The sequence below is a fragment of the Colius striatus genome, chromosome 8, assembly GCF_028858725.1.
Source record: "Colius striatus isolate bColStr4 chromosome 8, bColStr4.1.hap1, whole genome shotgun sequence".
In the NCBI taxonomy this organism is placed as follows: domain Eukaryota; kingdom Metazoa; phylum Chordata; class Aves; order Coliiformes; family Coliidae; genus Colius; species Colius striatus.
The window spans coordinates 23,911,124-23,930,570 of record NC_084766.1 but is presented as its reverse complement, the minus strand read 5'-3'; the positions used below and the strand labels follow the sequence as shown (position 1 = coordinate 23,930,570).

Genomic DNA, 19,447 nt, shown 5'->3' with positions numbered 1-19,447 from the left:
GGCGGGGAGCGCGGCTCGGGGCCGCCCGGGCCGGCGCCGGGCCCAGGGCCGGGCCCGGGCTCCGCCTCCGCGCCGCCCCGCCGCGCGCGGCCCGCGCCGCCGCCGCCGCTCATGAGCAGCAGCAGGACGCGGCCTGACTCCGCGCCGCCCCGCGCGCCGGGGCCCGCGCCCGCCCCCAGCTCCATGGCGCCGCCGCCCCGGCGCCGCGCCGCGTTCCCCGCCCGGCCCCCCCCCCACCCGGGCCCCGCCTCGCCGGGCCCCGCCTCACCGCCTCCGCCATTGGCCGCCGCGGCCCCGCGGCCGCCCCGCCGCGCTCCCATTGGCTCGGCTCGCCGCCGGCCGCCCCCGCGCGCCGCGCCCATTGGCCGCCGCCGCCCCGGCCCGGGCGCCGCCATTGGCCGGGCCCGCCCTAGAGCGCGCTGGAGCGCCTCGTCCATTGGGCACCGGGACGCCCCGCCCCGCCCGTTCCCCGCAGCCCGTTGGGTGCCGCGGCCTCGCGCCCCGCCCCGCCGCACGGCTCATTGGGCGGCGGCCCCGCGACCTTCCGTCCTCCCGCGGCTCCTCGCTGCGGGGCCGGGCGGCCGCCATTGGCCGCGGCGCCCGTCACTCCGGCGCTCGGCGCGTGGTGTTTATTTGGGCGCCGGGGATTGGCCGCGCGACGGCGCCGGGAAGGCCGCGATAGGGCGCGCGGCAGGAAGTCTCCGGGTGACGTTGCCCGGCGGAGGTCGGGGCCGAGGGGAAGCCACGCACGGCCTTCGGCCGCCTGGGGGCGCCGTCCCGCCCCGCCCCGATTGGTCCCCGCGGCCGCGGGGGGGCGGGGCGCCGCGCGGCGGGGCTGGGCCTCGGCGCCGCCCATTGGCCGCGGCGGGGCCGCCCGGCGACGTGGCCGGCGGTGGCGGCGGGGCGATGCGCGCGGGCGGCGCCGGGCGCACATGGCCAGGTGAGCGGCGGCGGGACGCGGCGCCGGGACCCGGCGGTGGCCCGGCGGGGCCCGGCGCTTAGCGGTGCCCTCTGCCCGCAGGATCGGCGTTTCCTGCCCGTCGTGGCGCGCGACGGGTCCCTGCCCGGGGCCGCGGCAGCGCCCGGCGGCGCTGGGGCTGGCGCTCGCCCTGGGGCTGCTACTGCTGCTGGCGGCCGCCGCTCCCCGCCACTGGGCCGCGCCACCCCGCGCCGCGCGGCGCGACGAGAGGTGAGCGGGGCGGGGGGCTGCCGGAGGCCCGGGGCTCGCCGGTGGCGAGGCGCCCCGTGGCCCACCCGCCCCCGTCCGCAGGTACCTGGCGCGGGCCGAGGAGCTGGCCGCCACCGATACCGAGGACTCGTCGCTCAACTACGGAGTGGTCGTAGACTGCGGGAGCAGCGGGTCCCGGGTCTTTGTCTATTTCTGGCCGCCGCACAACGGGAACCCCCACGACCTGCTGGACATCAAGCAGATGAGGGACCGGAGCAGCCGCCCTGTCGTCAAGAAAATTAAACCAGGTGGGAGCCGCCCCTCTGCGCCCCCGGCCCCGCGGAGCCCCGCGCACGCACGGGGCCGGCAGCCTCACGGCCTCCCTTCCCTGGGCAGGCATCTCGGCGGCGGCGGCGGCAGCCCCGCAGCGAGCGACGCCCTATCTGCGCCCTCTGCTTCACTTCGCGGCCGCTCACGTCCCTGCCCAGAAGCACAAGGAAACGCCGCTGTACATCCTGTGCACGGCGGGCATGCGGCTGCTGCCCGAGAGGTGCGTCCGCCGGCCCCGTGGGATGGGGGGTCTGGGACCCGCCGCGACCCTGTAGCCTGGGAGGGGTTTGAGGAAAGAAAGGGCCCGTTGTTGGGGCAAGCGGCAAGGGCTGAGGAAGGAGGGTTTGAGCACCCCGGGAGGGAGCTGAGAGGATACGGTTTTTACAGCAGGCTTAGATCTGTTTTCTTGTCTCGAAAGCACACGGGGTGCAGCAGCAGAGCTCATGGGGCTGGACAGGGAGTGTGTTGCAGCAGGATTCCCACTGGTCTCTTGTGCTCCCAGTGGTGAAGGTCCCTTCACATCTGTCCCTCTTCCGTGCCCTTGCAGGCAGCAAGCAGCAATCCTGGAAGACTTGGTGCAAAACGTGCCCCTGGAGTTTGATTTCCTCTTCTCCAAATCACATGCAGAAGTGATCTCAGGGAAACAGGAAGGTAGGAGCTGCTGTGAAGCACCGCTTTGTTTCCTTTAGTCCATTGCCATAGTGACTCTTTCTGTCTCGTCAGGTGTCTTTGCTTGGATTGGTATCAACTTTGTCCTGGGACGGTTTGATCATGAGGATGGTGAGTCTGGCTGCTTGTAGAGCAGAGGGTCTGAGTAGAGTCCTGCTGGAGCTCACCCTGGCGCTGGAGCTAAGGCAAGCTCTGGAGCAGGCAGCACCTGCCCCTTTGTCCAGGCAATGCCTGACCCTAGTCACATGTAGGACCTGGAGGAGTCATGAGAACAAGTCCCTGTGTGAGTGGGGCACCTGCAGCACTTGGGAGAAAACAGGGCAAGAGGGCTTGTAATAGTGCTCCTGCAGTGGCTTCCAGCATTGGATGCTCTGGGGGAACCTACAAAGCCAGGGTGCAGCCAGCCCCGAGTGCCAGGACCCACTGCCCTGCAGGTGATCCATGAGAGCTGCTTGCAGGGCTGGAGGAGCCCCGTGAGGCTGCTGCAGGGGGGAGCAGAGGAAGGGAGAAGGTGCCATCCCAGGCCCTGCCCCTCCCTGACACGCTGCTGGGGGTTGCAGATGAGGACGCAGTGGTCACTGTAGCACTGGGGGACCAGGGGGAGTCCTTGGTTCGGAAGCGAACAGTCGGGATCCTAGACATGGGAGGGGCCTCGCTGCAGATTGCCTACGAAGTGCCCGACTCTGGAGCCTTCCCTCCGCAGCAGGTAAGTACTGGTCCCTAGAGCAGTCTCTGTCTTCCCTGGGTCACTGCTGATCACAGACCTCTGCATCCCCAGGAGGAGACTGCTAAGAGCTTGCTAGCAGAATTCAACCTGGGCTGTGATGTGCAGCACACTGGCCACGTGTACCGTGTCTACGTCAACACCTTCCTGGGCTTCGGGGGCAACTTTGCCCGGCAGCGCTATGAGGAGCTTGTGCTGAACCAGACCTTTGTGCACAACCGGTATTGCTGCCCTGCCTAGCGGTGCCCTAGCTGGGGCATTGTTAAATAGGGTGCTGCTTCTTTCACACCTCCCTTTCCCCATTGGATTTACCCCAAGTGCTGCCTGTGGTGATAACAGGTCCAAGAGCCATGCTGGCAGCAGCCGTGTGGCACCAGCAGATGCCTGGGCTGGCACAGGGTGCGTGGACTCTGCCCCTCTCCGAGCCTGTCAAATATTGCCAGCGTCACACCTCTCTGCCTTCCTTCTCCTCCCTCTGTAGCAGCCTGTGGGGAGGCCCCTGGGGTGGCTTTGGGTTTTTCTTGCTCTGACTTTCCCTCCTTCTCCAGCACCGATTCACTCTGCACATCTTTCCATTGCATTCCTGCCTGAGCTCTGTCTTCCATCTCCCCTTCACAGAGTGGTCCATGAAGCTGTTGCCAGAGGCAGATAGGCTTTGGTGCTCAGGTATTCCTGTGCCAGGAGCACACTCTGCCTCTGATGCCTGGGGGCTGTGCAGGGGTGCGGGTTCCTGTGAGCTGGGGCAGGGGTCTGCGCCTTGTTGCACCTCACAAGTGCTCAAGGCATATGGCTGCAGGTTGGTGGGATAGATCTGGCAAGTTTGGCTTCAACAGGAGGTGGCAGGGTGGGCACCAGCACTGTGGGGTACAGCGCTGTGACCTGGTCTGGTGTGGGGGTGCTATCTGGATGTGGGACAGCAGTAGACTAGGCTTTTAGAGGTGGTACATGGCCTCCCATACAACCATTTTCTTTCCTGGCCTGTTTTCCAGCCTGCATGGCCAGCAGACAGGGCTGAGCCCTGAAACACCCTTCCTGGACCCTTGTCTGCCCATGGGGCTGGAGGACACAGTGGCAAGAAGTGGCCAGACTCTGTATGTGCGGGGCCAAGGGGACTGGCCAGGCTGTGTGGAGCTGCTGCAGCCACTGCTGGCTGGGTCCAACAGCAGCCAGGACTCCCTGTTAGGGGCCTACAAAGCACCCATCGACTTCGGCAACAGCGAGTTTTATGGGTTCTCTGAGTTTTTCTACTGCACCGAGGATGTGTTGCGCCTGGGTGGCCGCTACAGTGCCCACACCTTCACCGCTGCTGCCAAGGTGGGTGCTGCCCTGGCCCAGGGGCTCAGGAGCCACTACTGCTGGGGCTGGGCGGCAGCAGGGGCTGTTTCTCTGCTCTGAGCCCTAGCTTCTCTGTCCCCCAGGAGTACTGCAGCCAGCGATGGGAGGTACTGACCCAGCGCTTCCGTGGTGGCCTCTACTCTGCACATGCCGACCAGCACCGCCTGAAGTAAGCAGCTGTGCTGAGGGGTGGTGCAGCCAGAGCTCCTGAGCTTGTACTGGGGTAGGGGACCACAGTGCAGGCGGCAGCGTCTGGCTGATGCTCCCCTGGGCTGTGCCTGCAGGTATCAGTGCTTCAAATCAGCCTGGATGTACCAAGTCCTTCACCAGGGATTCCACTTCCCACTGGATTACCCGAGCCTGCGCACGGCCCAGCTGGTGTACGACCGCGAGGTGCAGTGGACGCTGGGCGCCATCCTCTACAAGACACGGTTCCTGCCACTCAGGTACTGTTGGCATGCTGATGGCATCGCTCAGGGAAGGGTGGGTGGTGAGGAGCAGAAGCTGCCACCCCTGGCAATGGGAGCAGTGGCCTCCCATGGCATCTCCCAGGCAGTGCTGCCTTTCCTCTCTGCAGGGATCTCCGGCAGGAGAGCATCCGGCAAGCACACGCCTCCTGGCTGCGCCTCTCTTTTGTCTACAACCACTATCTCTTCTTCGCCTGCATCCTGGTCGTGGCACTGGCCATCCTCCTCTACCTCCTGCGGCTGCGCCGCATCCACCGCCGGCAGCTGCGTGCGGCACAGCTCACGCGGCTCTGGCTGGACAAGGTGGTGGTGCCGCCCAGCCAGGGAAAGGGACCGTGACACCAGTGGTACCTGCCGTCCAGTTGCACCAGCAGAACCAGGGTTGGCTGACAGCCTGGGCTCCTGGGGCTTGGACTCCTTAAAGACCATCTCAACTCTGCACTCAGATCATCTCCACATCAGAACTAGAGCCTGGGAGTCAAGGCAGCTGTGGTTACCAGAGCTTTCCTCCTCTCTGCCTCACCTCAGACATAATCTTGCACTCCTTGGCCTTTGGCCTTCACCATGCCACGTGGTGCAGAACAAAGTCCTCGGCTGCCAGCAGGCTCAAGGCTATAGCCCTGCCAGGTCCCTTAGCTAAGCAGGACATTATCACCGAGGCAGCCAGCCTGGGGCTTGTGGCCTGAGGCACTGAGCCACCCCACTGACTCAGCCACCTGTCTGCAGAGCAGGCTGGTGAGGTGCTGTAGCTTATCACCTAGGGTGGACTTTCTGCAGTCCCTCAAGCACCAGCAAAGTTACTACAAGAATCAGGTGAGCCACAAGTTCCACTGAGCTGCTCTGCTCAGCCTAGTCCCTCTTGGAGCGTTGCTTGAGAGGTGTCTTGTTCTTTGACATGTCTTCTCCTCCTAGGCTGATCCTCCCATGCTCCTACCAATGTCCCATGCTCAGCCCTGAGGGCTCAGGAATTGGTTCCTAAGGCACCACCAAAGCAGGCTGCTTTCCCTTTCATGTATTCCCTGCCAGGCACTGCCCCGGGGCATCCCCCACATTAATGGGGCACTTTGCTGGGACCAGTGGAGGCCCTGGTGAGCGCAGGCTGGGCCTGACCCAGGCATCCACCTCACTCCAACCCAGATCACTGCCCCAGGCAGGTCTGATTGCCAGTTGTGCGAATAGGCACAAGCCTTCCTCCCCTGGGGCTGGAGCCCCCAGTGCCACAATGAAGTTTGTCACTTTTTACTTGACTCCTCTGTTCCCATTCCTGTAGCAATAAACAACCCCCGTGAGCCATCCAGCACTGGTCTCAATGCCCAGTGAGCTCCTCCCCAGCAGTGGTGGCTCTGCTCTCTGCTGCTGGGCTGATGGAGTTGCTTTCTTGCAAGAGCTGTTCTCTGTGACTGGCAGGTGAGCTCCCCTGTTCTTCTACTCCAAACTGATGGCAAGGGAAGCTCTGATCCAAACCAAATTGTGATCCTTGGAGACAGCATCTTTTGCTGCCTCCCTCCTCCCAAGACAAGGCAGTGGAGCCTGCCCACTCAGCTCCTGGAAGATGCTGGTCCCTGCTTTTTACCTTATTCTTCAGCCTGGGAAAGGGGCCCCTCACCTTCTCCAGTTGCTGCACAGCCATAGGGATGGCCCCAGAACAGCTGCCCCCCACTAGGGAGGCTGGGCAGGTACCCAAATCTCCCTCTAACACGTGCTGTTGCCTATCCACGACCCTAGTCCCACAGCACAAGTTCACAGGTGGCACCAAATGTAAACCTTTCTGTGCACCAGTGTGCCGTCAACCCCCTGCTCCACTTGAGGCCAGCCTTGTTCTCGTGGTGCAAGAGCAGGGTTAGGGGGAAGGGAAGAAGTCTGAATAAAACCAAGACTAATTCTCAGCCTCAAAGCAGCAGGTGTCTCTGGCTCTAGCATCACTTACTAGAAAAAATGATTTATTTCCACAAAACAAATTTATCAAACACAGACAAATAAATACTGATAAGTTATGTGATAAATAAGGGGAAATGGGAAACATGACACTCTACACAGTTCTTCCCAGAACCTCGACACGGGTTGGGGGGGTGGCGGTACCTGGACACTACTGCAGCTCACTCACTGCTGGGGTGGTAGGAGACACAGCACCCTTTTAATCCCTTCTGTCAAGCATCAGAACTCCCTGCACACCAGCACCTCCCAAGGGCGTCCCCTGCATGCTCCAGTGTCAACTCTCCCTCCTCACACCCACAGCTACAATCAGCCCTAGCAAGGGGCACCCCCAGCACAGGCCTGACCCTACACCAGAGGATGTGATAGGCTCCTGCCTCTTCATGCAGAGTGGAGCTGCTACCTGCAGTGACCAGGGAGATGGTACCTAGCTGGCCAGATGGGGCTTGGAGTGGGGGTTTCACTTGGGGGGAGCTGGGGCTGGGTGTACTGAAGGGGCCAGGGTGGGTACTGCAAGAGCAGCATCCACTGGCACTACACACACATCGTTCAGGGCAGTGCTCAGTGTTGATGCCTGGAGCACTCTGACTGCTGAAGGAATCTCTCCCTTGTAGCATGGCTGCTCCCAGGGCTGGGTGTATGAGGCTCTTGTCCTAGGGCTGCTGCCAGCCATGCTCAGGGGCCTAGTCAACATGAGTCCAGGTTGCAGTGCTCAGAGTGTGCTGGGGCAGCAGGTCCAGCCTCTGTCCCAGCACCTCTAGGGGGCTGCCTGGTATAGGAGGGTAGAGGCTGGAACAGCAGCAAGAGCTGGGGGAGGGAAAAAGGAGAAGTTAACATCGAACTGCACCCACAAGGGAGCTCTCACAAATCTAGAGAACCACAGGCTCAAGGGGCGCGCTCAGTTTGCTCTGGCTCAGTGCAGAGTAAGTAACCCCACACTGAAAACAGCTCACCAGAGCCACAATGCAAAGAAGCCAACGTATATTCCACCCAGCAAGGACCAGGCTACAGCTCCCTCCCCAGCCAGACATGGGCAGGGAAGCCAAGACATGTCTGCCACCCCAGCCGTATGCCCACTCACGGTGATGATTTTGGGGGTGGGGGTCTCTTCAGGTGCTGGCTCCTGGGGACTGCTCACTCCCAGAGGAAGCGCACGTACCAGACCGTCTCATTCTTCAGCTGTGGCCCAAACAGGGGGTTGGCTTGGGCCAGGATGGCGATGAGCCAGCTGCAAAGGGACCCAATCTGCCGTCAGCCCCAAGCGCACAGGGAGTTAGGCACCAGGACTCCAGGCTGCTGCTGCCTCAAGGGGCAGGTGAAGTTCCCGGGAGGGAGGTAGGCCGCAGGCCGGCGGCTGTCCCCGTGTCACACGGAGGACCGGGGCGCGGGGGGGGGGGTGGGGCGCTACCGGCGCCTGGCCGGTGGTACTCACAAGAGGTAACAGCACACGGCAGTTGTCATCAGCATCGTGATGATCACCCTGCGGAGACACCGACGTTAGGGCGGTGAGGCCCGGTCTCAGGCCCGACGCCCGCGTTATCCCTCCCCGGAGCCCTCACTCACCCGCGGTTCGGTCCCTTGGGCACGAACCAGGGGGCGGCGACACCCACGAGGCCCCAGAAGGCGGAGAAGAGGACGAGCGGCAGCGCGAAGCTGTGGGCGGTCATGGCGGCCACGCACCCGCACCCCGAGCGCCGCCGCCGCCGCACCGGATGCCGCTCCGCCCACGGCCGCGCGCGCCGCCTCCCATTGGTGCAGACGTGAGGCCGCGCGCCCGCAGAACCGACGCCAGGGGGCGCCGGAGGGAGCCCCGCCCGGCCCCCGCTCGCCGGCCCCGCGCCCCGCCTCAGCTCCCTCCGCAACGCCGGCACCAGCCACACACCAGCCGCTCCGGAAGAAGTCCTTTATGTTACACCGTTCGCGCTCACAGCCGCCGCCTGCTCCCAGCCCGGCTGGACGCACAGCTTCTTGTGCATCCCGGGGTGGCGGGGGTGCTCTCTGCCGCCTCGGGGCCTGGCGGCGCGGCCGCCCGGGGAAGGCTCTCGTCCCGGCCCTCACTTGGGGACCCGCCGGAGCTCGCTCATAAGCCAGAGTGCCACACTGAGCAGTGCCAGGGAGCCCGACTGGTGCGTTGCAGCCAGAGGCGTGGGGACATACAGCAGCAGGGTGCTGATGCCCAGGCCCACCTGCCGAGAAGGGAGAAGGGGAGAGAAGAGCTGTGGAAGCAGCATTGAAACACATCCCCAGCACACAGTATGATGTAGAAAGGTCCATAGCCCTAGACAGGCTTCCTCCCCTCGCATCCAGGTTATGCATGCAGTATGGTGAGGCCTCAGGATGGGGCAGGTCCAGCCTCTTGGAATCAGGCTCTTGGGGCCAGCACAGATCCAAGGTGAGGACAGCTCTGCCTTGTGAATGTGCTACAAAGCACTAGAGGCTGGGGAAAAAAAAAAGGGAGGGAAAAAAGAAAGACAGTACCTGCGTGTAAGCCACAGCCAATAAGGAAGTCACTGCCATCCTGGTCCTGCGAGGGAGTGGGATCTTCCTTGAGAAGAGGTACAGTGCTGTGACTGCTGTGACTGAGGTGATTCCCTGCAGAAGGGAAACAAACAGTCTTCTCAAACTGTTCAGAGGAAGCGGGTGCAGTAGCCTTTGGCTGTGACCTCCATGTAGTTAAAGAAATTCTGTGAGCAATATTTACCTGTAGAAATGTGTTAATGTCTGTGAACAAATCCCAACCCCCTCATGCCCACCAGAATAACCACTCAAAAATTTAACTAAACTTATAGAGTGTTCCATTATTATCCAAATCAGTGTTTTACTTCCCAACTGCTTTTCCTAATTTCTTCAAGTCATGAGTGATTATCTCTGCCCTCTCCCCATCTGTCACCTGCACGGCTAAAGGCAGAAGCTGTCATTGGGAACACTGATCTCTATTTCCCCGCTTGGCTGTAGTTCACCAGCACAATCTTGCTGCTCAGGTCACCTCAGGTGATTTCCCTTCTAAACCCACTTAATCTTTCTCTTTAGTCTCAGTGATGGCTCAGACCACAGCAGTGCCAGCCGTGGTAGTTGGTATCTGGACTGCTCTAACTAGCTGAGATATTTTTACAGGGTGCTACTGTTGTAAAGCAACTTTGCAAAAGCTGGAGGAAGCATTCACTATTGGTGTTTCCAAGTCTGAGCTGACATAACTTTCCCAGGGCTAACCTGGTCTGTAGCTCGTGTCACGGAAAAAGAGACACAAGGAAACCAAACATGTAACTTGCGCAGGAGGAAGACATCCTTCATGAAGGGCACCACATGGAACATAAATAAGAGTGCTAAGCTTCCTCTTTTCTGCAGAAGCAAAATGGTAACACGCTCTCAGGACCTTTGGATGCCCTGAATATCACTCAAACTGACAGAACCAGGGCCCAAAGAAGACAGCTTGGCTGCAGGAGGCAACCCAGAAGCAGCACAGACATAGCAGGAAGACGGCACTTACCAAGATCCTGTGATCAAACTGTACAGTTGTAGGATTCTCAAAGATGTTTCTCAGCACGGGAGAGAAGGAGAGGAGATCATCTGGGATCCAGTGCTCCCCCATTTTGGGGAAGGAGTTGTACACAAGGCCAGCATCCAGTCCTGCCACAAAGGCACCTGCAATTCCAGAGTGGAAAATGAAACTGCAAGCATGGGAACAGGTGGCACCCCAGGTTGCACAGCTCTGCCTCAGGAGCTTAACTTGATCCTGAATTTCTTTTAGAAACACAACCAGGGATCACACAGCCATAGGCAGGCTGCAAGGTGCACCTCCACCTGCTAAGGAAAGGCCAGTAAGGGAGGCTCTTCATTCTAAGCTCCGTGACAGCAATAAAATTTTCCCAGAGAAGATGATGGGGTTGCTCACAGTCGTCACCAGGCCAGCAAAACACAAAACAAACCCGAAAACCAAGGTAGAGAGGAATGAGGTACGAATGGGACAGCAGAAAGAAACTGTCTTACCTGAAAGAGCAGTAAGAAAGATGAGAGCTGTGGTGCCATGAGCATATTGCCTCAGGCGGAGGAGCTGATGTGTTTCAGGTAACTGTAAAAAGAATACAAAAATAATCAAAGCAAAGCACTTCCAGTGCTGTTTGGAGCAGGTAAGAAAAGTCTTCACTGCATATACAGCAGGCCAAGTGGTTGGCCTGTATTTTACGGGAGTAAGGTAGAGACCACCACACAGTGTAGCCACACCTCAGTGCTTCCTCAAAACCGCGACCAACTGAGTCCAACCTTGTGCAGAGGCTGAGGTGGCCATGGGACAGTTACTGGCACAAACCACTCAGCCTGGCCAGGCACACCCCTGCCTGAGCTCGCACGAGCTCCGAGACTAATCACTTTTGAGTGGAACAGCATGTGGCAAAGGAAGTGTCACACAGCCAAGGAGTTTACAGAAAGGGCATGTTCTAAATGCTGTATCAGATCAGTCAGGAACGGAGACTAAGGACAAAAGGACCATCATCCTTCAAACCCTTTCCTCACCCTTCATGTGACGCCCCAGACCCTCCGAACCAACACCTCCCTGCGCCTTTGGCTCCTGCCAGCCCTTGTGTACCTTGTGTCGCGGGAGCAGCAGAGACAGCCCTGTCCACAGGCTGGCAGAGAACAGCACCAGTGCAGAGCCCAGATGCGCTGCGAGGCGGTACTGACTGACCCGAGGGATGTCATAGGAGTCTGGCTTCTCTTCCAGCCCGCTCTTCACCATGTACCATCCCAACAGTCCCTGACAAAGCAGGAGAGGAGTTACAGCCAAACTGGGCAGCAACTGCTAGGCCCACATAAACATGAAGGGCAAAGCAACTCATTTCCTATGCCTTCAACCAGCTACCGGCACTGACACACCCCACTAAGCTTTCACGAATCCCATTGTCTCAAATGTGCTCCCTCAGGAGATAACCACAGGAGATACCGCCTCCAACCCCTGTAGCTACACAGCTGGCTCACCTGGAAGCAGACCAGCCCGCAGAGTGCCAGAACACAGCCCTTCATGGGGCGGCTGAGCCAGCCCTTCCGCCAGAAGTAGGTGGCGGGCAGGATGTAGGCCAGACCCACCACGCGGCCCCACATACGGTGCGAGTACTCCATGTACCAAATGAACTTGAACTCTGTCAGTGTCATGTCATGATTCAGGCTGTTGGAAGACAGTAAAACAAGCAGATGTTTGGTTGACACAGCAGTCATGCTGTATGTTGCACAACAAGCAATCAATTTCCTCAAAAGGAAGTGCCAGTGAAGGAGACACCGTCAGGCACGCTTTGTGTGCCTTCCTAGTCATGTCAGGAAACATCTCCCTCTATACAGGAGTTGTGCAGGAGGGATGCTCCCAGCCCACCCTCCTTCCACTTTTGCACACTCACATTTTAAACTCCGGGAACTGCTGGTATTTCTGGAACTCAGCTTCCCACTCCTGCTGCGTTCTTGGGGGTTTCATTTCTTTCACCAGGTGCCAGTCAACCATAGAAAGGCCCGACTCTGTCAGCCTAGGGGTGGGCAGACAGACATGAGCAGACATGAATTACTCATTCCCTGACAGTGCACAGACCTACTGAATCAAAGAGAGAGCTAGTGGCTGCAGCAGACAACCCTTAAACTCTCAGTTACAAAAAGCATAGAGATCAGAGTCTGCGAGGAACCAGACCTAAAAGTACCAAAACAGTGTAAGGAGAAGGTATCCCCTGCTGGCACCAGCGCACCGCGGGCAGTCCCCGCGGTGCTCCCAGCCCTGTCCCATCATGTCTCCCGGCCACCAGCGAGACGCAAGAGAAGCTCCTACAAGCGCACCCGGGGCGGGTTGCGGGTGCGAGAGGCAGAAGAGGGGCGCGGAGACAGGCTGAGCGAGGGGCAGGGATTGGCCCGGGGGGCAGCGGGGGACGGCCCGGGGGGCTGCAGTGTTAGCTCTGAGTCGCTTCCAGGCCCCCGCCGCACGTCTGGCGGAGCCGGCCGGGCGCGGCGCTCACCTAGTGACACCGCCCAGCACCACGGCCCCGGCCACGGCGCCGCTGCAGGCCAGGAGCCACCGCCCGACGACGCGCGGGGGCTCGGCGGGCGGGGACGCCCGGTGCAGGAGGCGGCGCGGCGGGCGGCGGGCGGGGGCGGGGGCCGGGGCCGGGGCCGGGGCCGTTCCCCCGCGGCCCGCAGCGCCTCGCGCCGCCAGCAGCACCCGCGCGCCGCCGCGCGCCGTCCGCAGCATCGCGAGCGACCCCGGAAGTGGCGCGGCCTCACGCGCGCCACCGGAAGCAGGGCGAGCGCTTCCGGATGCGCTGCGGGGCGTCACCATGACAATCCCCGGCACGTGACCGAGAGGCAGCCGCGACCCCCGCGCGCCGCCAGCGCAGGTGAGGGCGCGTGCGAGGCGGCGGCGGGGGCGGGGCCCGGGCGGCGGCGGGGGCGGGGCCGCGGCGGCGGGGGGCGGGGCTTCCGCCGCGGCGCCGCGGGCCTGGCGCGCCGGCTCCGGCCCCCTCCCCCCGCGCCGTCCTCCTCCTCCGCCCGCCCGCGCCCGCCCTCGCGCCCTCGCGGTGCGGGCCCGGGCCGCGAGAGGGCGCCGCCGGAAGCGGGCGCGAGAGGGCGGAGCCTGCGGCGGAAGTGGGGCGGGCGCGGGCCGGCGGCGGCGCGGCTCGGGGCCGGGCCGGGTCGGGCGGCTGCCATGGGTCGGGCCGGGCTGATGGCACCGCTCCCTCCCAGGTATGGACGATGGCTTCCTCATGGAGGTGTGCGTGGACTCGGTGGAGTCCGCCGTCAACGCGGAGCGCGGAGGTAAGGCCCGGTTGGAGGGGGCGGCGGCACGGTGGGCGCCGGCGGGGCCAGTCCTGACGCGCCTCTCTCTGCCCCTCCCCAGGCGCCGGCCGGATCGAGCTGTGCGCGGGCCTAGTGGAAGGAGGGACCACTCCAAGCATGGGTGAGCCTCTTCCAGCCCCGGCCCGCGGGGGCCCGCGCTCCCCGCGTCCGTACAGAGGCAACGAGTATTCCCCTCCCAGGGCTGTCCCGCTCCCTGGGAGTCGGCGGAGCTCTCCCCTGCGCCATATTCCCCGGCGCCCTCCTCTCATTTCCCCTCTTCCTCATCCCCCCGCTCTTCCTTCGCTTCCGTGCCCTGCCAGCATGGCTTTCCCCATGTGCCCCCGGCACCTTTCCACGCAGTCTCGCCTCACCGCCTCTCCGCCGGCCAGCTCTGGCGGAGCTGGATGCCGAGCTGCCCCTCTCCCCGCCCGCCCAGGGCTGCTGCAGGTGGTGAAGCAGTGCGTACGAGTCCCCGTCTTCGTAATGATCCGACCTCGCGGCGGCGATTTCCTCTACTCGGACCGGGAGGTGGAAGTGATGAAGGCAGACATTCGCCTGGCCAAGCTGCACGGGGCCGACGGGCTGGTGTTCGGGGCCCTCACTGAGGACGGGCGCATTGATACGGAGCTGTGCACGGCCTTGCTGGGTGAGGGTGATGCTGTGCTGAGCTCTGTGCCGTGCATGTGGTGTCCCAAAAGCGTGCCCAGTGTGCAGTCAGTCTGCACACAGAGTCGAGGTGGTGCTTTACATTCTCTACAGAGACAGGTTCTGGGAAGCAGCTCCACAAAGTAGCACACACCCCAGCCTGTATGTATACAAGATCTTATATAGTGTTGTTATTCTATGTACTGAGTCCTCCACCTGGTTTGAAGATGGAGTAACCTGTCACCTGTCCTCCTGCAGCTGGCGGGGCAGAAAGTTTCCTTCCTGATCAGTCTCTGATCCTTTTCCAAGAATACAGCCATTAACAAGCCATATGTATAAAGTAACCAGACCCACCCCCTCAAGCTGTTGCTAGTGGTCAGAGTACAGTTGTTACCAAGTCATGCATGTACAGTAGCAGGACCTACCCCATCCACCTCTTGGTAATTCTCTCTTCCCCTTAGGCAGAGAAACTTTTTATTATTCAGGACATCCTTTAAGAGGGTAGGTGTCTGTCCTAAGTCCAGAGGATTATTTTGATCAGTAGCATCTTAATATAAGTTCTAACTACAAAGCAGCAGTGCATCTGGAGCTAGTACACACTATTTTAATCCACCTCTTACAATGGCTTATCTGGTTACAGCTGCAGCTCGGGGCTGCTCTGTCCAGTGTTGTAGAAAGAACTGCACAGTGTGCTTTCGGTGGCAAGTCTGGTCTGTGGTCTTGCCATCTTTCTCCACCTTCTTCAGTTTCATGTGTGGGCATACCTGTGAGCCATCAAATAGGCAAGAAGCTTTGCAGAGTCCAAGGGCCACTGCCACAAGTACCTCATGCATGTTTGAGGGCACCTGGGACATAATATCAGGGTCTAAGAAGGGAACAGGCTTAGGTGAGCTGCTTTGGGGACATCAGAGTATTAAACTGTTGGGATTGTCTCCCTTTTTTGTGTTTTTTTGTTTGTTTGTTTGTTTTTTCTTACATCCCTGCTGCAAGCATCCAGGATACGTCTCTTCTAGGTAGCTGGTAACTTGTCTTCAGATTTCCCTCCAACACATTCAGTGAGGGAAGATAATGAGAGAGAGAGAGAGGTGGAAACATTTAAAAGGCTACTGAAGGTGCAGTGGGAAATTGTTAGTCCAGGCCCCTGGCACACAGAAAGAAAGAGAATTGACTTGCACATCTTTTCTGTGAGCTACAAATAAAGAGGGCTGAGCCTTTCCCTTGTGGGGTGGTGCTGAGGTTTTTGTACAACGGTGAACGTGCTGTAGGGAGTGCAGCAAAAGAGATGGGTCTTGCCAGGATTTGCCTCCACTAGAGCAATGAGGTGCTCTGCTGGAGTCAGTGTTTTCAGGGAAGGAGGCAACTGGATTTCTTTTCATAGAAATAAATAAGCTTTGCCCAGTAAGTAGAACAGCACTGGTGAAGCTGTGGTCTGAGAGCAGAAATTGTAGGTAGTGAAAGAGATTGCAAAGATCACCTCTCCTGCTTTCAAAGAGCACCGCTTCTGTCCCTCCCTCAGGTGAATGATACAAGTTCCCTGCTTCCTTCCTGCAGAGAAAGACATCTGTGGTGGGAATGAGGGTTCTACATGATCCAGATGAGATGAGGGATTTTGCTGTTGCTGATAAAAACAAAGGTTTTTTCCTGCCTCAAGGGGCAGAACAACTCTTCTGTGCCAAAGAACAGCAGTCTTCTTGTCCCCAGCAAGCACTGGGACTCTGCTGAGCTCCTCAGGAAGCCTTTGCCCTCTTTCACTTCCAGTGTGATTCTGGCTCTAGCACAAGGGACTCTGTACCAGCCCTGACTGAGCACGTGTTTTCTCATTGCAGCGGTGTGCCGTCCCCTGCCAGTCACGTTCCACCGAGGTGAGTTGCCTGGGACGAGGACCCTGGCAGGGACCAGCCTCTGCCTGCTGCCAGGGGAAGGTGGTGCTGGAGGGGGCTGAACTGAATGGACTTTGGTCATTCTTTGGAGAGGGCAATGCTCTGTGTGCTGTGCAAGAGCAGGCGGGGGCTGTGCAGGCGGTCAGGCGCGGGGCTGTGGCGCTGCCCTGTGCGGAGGGGAGCTGCCTGAGGAGCTGAGCACGGTGCCCCTGCCACTGCTGGTGGGGATGTGTTGTAGTCAGGAGCTGTGGCTCCTCACGGGGATGGCCAGCTGTGAGATGGACCTGGCCTATTGTCTTCTGGGCTCTTGAGCTGGCTGGAGGACAGAGCTTGAGCACTTTGAGCTGGGTGATATCTGAGCTGTTGTCTTGGTCTCTCAGCCTTCGACATGGTACATGACCCTCTGGTGGCACTGGAGACCCTGATTTCCCTGGGATTTGAGCGAGTGTTGACAAGTGGCTGCGACAGCTCAGCCCTGGAAGGATTGTCCTTAATTAAGAGGCTTGCAGAACAGGTAAGTGTTCCCTGTGCTCCCCCGTGGCAGCTTCCTGGGCATTGCCTGGAGGCAGCTCCTTGATGATAGCCCTCAGCAGCCTCTGCCGAGGAGCGCTTGCTTGGCCTTAGTCTATTTTCCCAAATCCACATGCCTGGTCCCCAGCATCTCCCACAGCAAAGACTGCTTGGGTTGTTCTTGCTCTGAGACTGGGAGGAGGGCAGGAGGAGTTGGTTTCAGCAGATGGTGTGACCAGCCCATGCAAAGAGAGGTCCCTGCTGGGGGTCTCACAGTTCCCGGTAGGAAAACACAGCAGACATACCTGAGAGGTTGCCAGGTGGGATAGAGAGATAGGAGGAAATGGTGCCAAGTTGTCTTAGCTGTAACTGTGAATTATTTTTCACTTTTCCTTGTAAAAAATGAACAGTACCAAAAAAGGATGGGTGAGAGTGCATGAATCATAGGCCGTGGTGGCACCTGTGAGCCTGCAGAAAGCTCTGCATGTCAGGTTCATTTTCTGCCCCCCATATGTGCAGATGTGCTGAGCAATGCCACTGACATATTCTTCTTCTTTCAGGCGAAGGGCAGGATTGTGGTGGTGCCAGGTAATGTGTTTTTTTTTGTCATCTATGGTCCCCTGCTGCTGCTGCCCAGCCTCGTGGCCTGGGCTGTGCTGTCTGGTCTGGCTTTCTGAAGCCAAGTCCCCAGGAGGAGACTGGCTCTTGCCCTGGAGCTAGCAAAGGCCACACAGCCAGATGGGGGTGGCAGAGTCACTGGAAGATTTGGGGACAGCTCTAGGTCTGTTGGAGAACATGAGCCCAGGCTTCTCCCATCTCTTTTCACGTGCCTAGGGCTCCATTGTCCCAGGGGCTGGCTTTTCCCTTCAGTGTAGGCAGCCTTTGTCTGTGAGGGAGCAGGTCCCGAGGTGTTGTCAGGTCAGGGACAGTGGCATCTGCTCTGTGTGACACCGGGATTCCTCTCACCAGGGGGTGGCATCACCGAGCGCAACTTGCAGAGGATTCTGGAAGGCTCCACTGCTTCAGAGTTCCACTGCTCTGCTCGCTCAGCTCGGGACTCAGGGATGAAGTTCAGGTAACTGGCTTCTTTTTTTCTGTCTTTTAGTAAAACTGTACATAGGAAAAGCTGCATTAATGTGAGTGTGAGTTTGTAGAACAGACATACATTTCAAACAGCTTCCTGGGTGCTAACTGTGATCTCGTAGTTGGGATCATGATGCTGAGCTCTGTGTTCTGCTCATTGTCTGGACACAAGCTCCATGCAGAACAGGGTCCTTGAGGCATTTCTGCTGCCACAGGGTTTGTGAGTGCCCTCGTGTGGCACTTGGGAAGGCAGGCCCTGGTGCAGTTGTATGGGATTTGTGAGGCCAGTGAGATGTGCCTCTGAGGAGTGAGTGAGGAATACAGTTGCCCCCAGGTCTGCACTGGGTTTCTGTGTTTCTTGCCTTTGGATTCTTCTTTCTGTTACTGTCTCCTCTCCGCTCTGTGTGGCACCAGCAGCTTCTCTGGCCATAGCTGACACTCAGGGGTATTTTGTTTTTTTCCTTGGTGTGTCTTAGCCATCTGTATCACGTGCAGATAGTAACCAGTGGTTTTCCTGACAGAAACCCGAACGTTGCCATGGGAGCATCCTTCTCTGCCCCTGAATACTCCATCAAGGTGGCGGATGTGGCCAAAGTGAGGACCCTGAATGCCATCGCAAAGAACATCCTGTAGTGGGAGGCACCTAGCCGGGACAAGAGTGCTGGGGCTGTGGGGGCTTCCCTGCCGTGGGGCACGCAGGCACTGCTTCCATCCTCCAGCTCCAGAGGATGGCAATGAGCTGTTGCAGCCTGACATCTTCCCTTGGCTTGCCCTGAGTGAGCAGTCCCCAGCCTGGAAGCCTAATGTTGGCTATTTTAAATAAAAGGACTCGTTCCCAGATGTTGTGACAAGAAGCTGTTGGGCAGTATTTGGGAGGAAGGAAGCTGAGCAACTAGGGGGACTGGAGTGTGTAGCACTGCATGTGATTGTCAAATAAACACTGCAGCTGCCCCCTTTTGCTCTGCTTTTGAAACATTTCTTCCTGTTTTACGGGTTACACTGATCGTGATGTGTGTCGCATGGCCTGAATTCATCAGGCCCCTGCTGTACTAAAGCATAAGAGTCGTGTCTGGAATGCCAGGGAGGGAAATGGCATAGCCGCAGCTGGAAAACAGGGCTGGCTGCGGTCTGCCAGTGGGTAGCTGGGGATTAGCAACACAGTAGCTGCTGGGTGGAGGAAAGCACATTGACTGAGGTGATGAAGAGTTACAATGGGGAGGAGCTTCTAAGTACCTGACTGATGTGCTGAGGTGGTTGTGAGGCATGAGGCTGTGGGTGTGAGTGCTGGAGCTGGGATGAGATTCCCTGGGAGGACAAGGTGCTTTTTTCCAGGGAGTTTCCAGGTTGTTTTCCCTACATGAAGCGCACACTGCTTGTTCTCTAGACAGTGGTGTGGGGAATGTACCTGTTGATACTGCTGCCCTGTCAGAATTGAAGCTTTAGACTTGTTTCAGTTACCTTGCAAAATACCCAGTGAAAGATCTGAAGGGTTTCAGAGTAGTCCATTCACAGAGCAGAGACACACAGATAAAGCGTCTTCATTCTCAGTGCCTCTTCTGCTCTAAAAGACCCAGGAAGCTGAAGATAATCCCCGACAGCAGAGATGGCAGACCTCCCGAGGAAGCAAAAAAACCAGGGTTCGGATTTGCCTGCCCGTCTTGGCAATACCATACAGCCTGTGGGGATGTCCAGGAAAATGCAACGTTTGACAAGGTAGCAGCACCATTTCTCCCCTTGGGCAGAATTGGGTCCCAAAAAAAGGTGTAACCAAGATTCAGTGCATATCTTCACCTGGAGGAGTACATCCACCTTTTCACATGAATCCATCAGAGGGACGTGTGCCTCCTAAAACATCTCCGGAATGGTCGTAGTTCTCAGCATAGGAGCTGGGAAGGGAGCGGCT

The 19,447-nt window shown here is 59.2% G+C and overlaps 4 protein-coding genes across 13 annotated transcripts; 2 read left to right on the top strand and 2 right to left on the bottom strand.

Annotated features, from left to right (window-relative positions):
• The first annotated feature begins 871 nt into the window (after nucleotides 1-871).
• On the top strand, nucleotides 872-6,662 carry ENTPD7 (ectonucleoside triphosphate diphosphohydrolase 7). Of its 4 annotated transcripts, XR_009819176.1 has the most exons (13): nucleotides 872-940; nucleotides 1,022-1,189; nucleotides 1,271-1,476; nucleotides 1,565-1,718; nucleotides 2,046-2,149; nucleotides 2,222-2,278; nucleotides 2,626-2,873; nucleotides 2,946-3,112; nucleotides 3,881-4,205; nucleotides 4,310-4,395; nucleotides 4,511-4,672; nucleotides 4,804-5,506; nucleotides 5,606-6,662. XR_009819176.1 is itself a non-coding variant. In XM_062000998.1 (12 exons), the coding sequence occupies exons 1-12, from the start codon at nucleotides 933-935 to the stop codon at nucleotides 5,030-5,032; spliced, it is 1,812 nt and encodes a 603-aa protein (XP_061856982.1). In that variant the 5' UTR covers nucleotides 872-932; the 3' UTR covers nucleotides 5,033-6,662. The 4 variants fall into 4 exon arrangements, 3 of the variants coding, with proteins under 3 accessions (XP_061856982.1, XP_061856981.1, XP_061856983.1); XM_062000998.1 differs by having other exon boundaries at nucleotides 2,728-2,873; nucleotides 4,804-6,662; XM_062000997.1 differs by having other exon boundaries at nucleotides 4,804-6,662.
• ATP6V0E2 (ATPase H+ transporting V0 subunit e2) lies at nucleotides 6,613-8,432 on the bottom strand. 2 transcript variants are annotated; one of them, XR_009819177.1, is made up of 4 exons: nucleotides 8,189-8,432; nucleotides 8,058-8,105; nucleotides 7,707-7,853; nucleotides 6,613-7,432 (listed from the first exon to the last, which is right to left on the bottom strand). XR_009819177.1 is itself a non-coding variant. In XM_062001000.1 (3 exons), the coding sequence occupies exons 1-3, from the start codon at nucleotides 8,290-8,292 to the stop codon at nucleotides 7,760-7,762; spliced, it is 246 nt and encodes an 81-aa protein (XP_061856984.1). In that variant the 5' UTR covers nucleotides 8,293-8,432; the 3' UTR covers nucleotides 6,613-7,759. The 2 variants fall into 2 exon arrangements, 1 of the variants encoding a protein (XP_061856984.1); XM_062001000.1 differs by having other exon boundaries at nucleotides 6,613-7,853.
• Nucleotides 8,433-8,514: 82 nt separating this feature from the next.
• Nucleotides 8,515-12,575, bottom strand: LOC104549546 (cytochrome c oxidase assembly protein COX15 homolog). The gene is made up of 8 exons (XM_010210627.2): nucleotides 12,291-12,575; nucleotides 12,010-12,132; nucleotides 11,597-11,783; nucleotides 11,208-11,375; nucleotides 10,613-10,694; nucleotides 10,113-10,267; nucleotides 9,104-9,217; nucleotides 8,515-8,811 (listed from the first exon to the last, which is right to left on the bottom strand). The coding sequence occupies exons 2-8, from the start codon at nucleotides 12,108-12,110 to the stop codon at nucleotides 8,680-8,682; spliced, it is 939 nt and encodes a 312-aa protein (XP_010208929.2). The 5' UTR covers nucleotides 12,111-12,132; nucleotides 12,291-12,575; the 3' UTR covers nucleotides 8,515-8,679.
• A 223-nt stretch (nucleotides 12,576-12,798) lies between these two features.
• On the top strand, nucleotides 12,799-18,382 carry CUTC (cutC copper transporter). Of its 6 annotated transcripts, none has more exons than XM_062001734.1 (8): nucleotides 12,799-12,987; nucleotides 13,334-13,405; nucleotides 13,488-14,072; nucleotides 15,898-15,933; nucleotides 16,332-16,465; nucleotides 17,022-17,049; nucleotides 17,431-17,536; nucleotides 18,066-18,382. In XM_062001734.1, exons 2-8 carry the CDS (start codon nucleotides 13,336-13,338, stop codon nucleotides 18,175-18,177), a joined length of 1,071 nt encoding a protein of 356 aa, XP_061857718.1. In that variant the 5' UTR covers nucleotides 12,799-12,987; nucleotides 13,334-13,335; the 3' UTR covers nucleotides 18,178-18,382. The 6 variants fall into 6 exon arrangements, with proteins under 6 accessions (XP_061857718.1, XP_061857721.1, XP_061857719.1 ...); XM_062001737.1 differs by lacking the exon at nucleotides 12,799-12,987 and having other exon boundaries at nucleotides 13,249-13,405; nucleotides 13,488-13,547; nucleotides 13,816-14,072; XM_062001735.1 differs by lacking the exon at nucleotides 12,799-12,987 and having other exon boundaries at nucleotides 13,249-13,405; nucleotides 13,488-13,547; nucleotides 13,747-14,072.
• Nucleotides 18,383-19,447: the final 1,065 nt, after the last annotated feature.

Coding starts and splice junctions, on each gene's coding strand:
- ENTPD7 (XM_062000997.1), top strand. Junction 1,719..2,045: donor ATGCGGCTGCTGCCCGAGAG/GTGCGTCCGCCG, acceptor GTGCCCTTGCAG/GCAGCAAGCAGCAATCCTGG. Junction 2,874..2,945: donor GAGCCTTCCCTCCGCAGCAG/GTAAGTACTGGT, acceptor CTGCATCCCCAG/GAGGAGACTGCTAAGAGCTT.
- ATP6V0E2 (XM_062001000.1), bottom strand. CDS start 8,292: ATGACCGCCCACAGCTTCGCGCTGCCGCTCGTCCTCTTCTCCGCCTTC. Junction 8,106..8,188: donor CCCAAGGGACCGAACCGCGG/GTGAGTGAGGGC, acceptor GTGTCTCCGCAG/GGTGATCATCACGATGCTGA. Junction 7,854..8,057: donor GCCGTGTGCTGTTACCTCTT/GTGAGTACCACC, acceptor GTCCCTTTGCAG/CTGGCTCATCGCCATCCTGG.
- LOC104549546 (XM_010210627.2), bottom strand. CDS start 12,110: ATGGTTGACTGGCACCTGGTGAAAGAAATGAAACCCCCAAGAACGCAG. Junction 11,784..12,009: donor CAGTTCCCGGAGTTTAAAAT/GTGAGTGTGCAA, acceptor GTCTTCCAACAG/CCTGAATCATGACATGACAC. Junction 10,268..10,612: donor CTTTCTTACTGCTCTTTCAG/GTAAGACAGTTT, acceptor CTGGAATTGCAG/GTGCCTTTGTGGCAGGACTG.
- CUTC (XM_062001734.1), top strand. CDS start 13,336: ATGGACGATGGCTTCCTCATGGAGGTGTGCGTGGACTCGGTGGAGTCC. Junction 15,934..16,331: donor GCCAGTCACGTTCCACCGAG/GTGAGTTGCCTG, acceptor TTGGTCTCTCAG/CCTTCGACATGGTACATGAC. Junction 17,050..17,430: donor CAGGATTGTGGTGGTGCCAG/GTAATGTGTTTT, acceptor TCCTCTCACCAG/GGGGTGGCATCACCGAGCGC.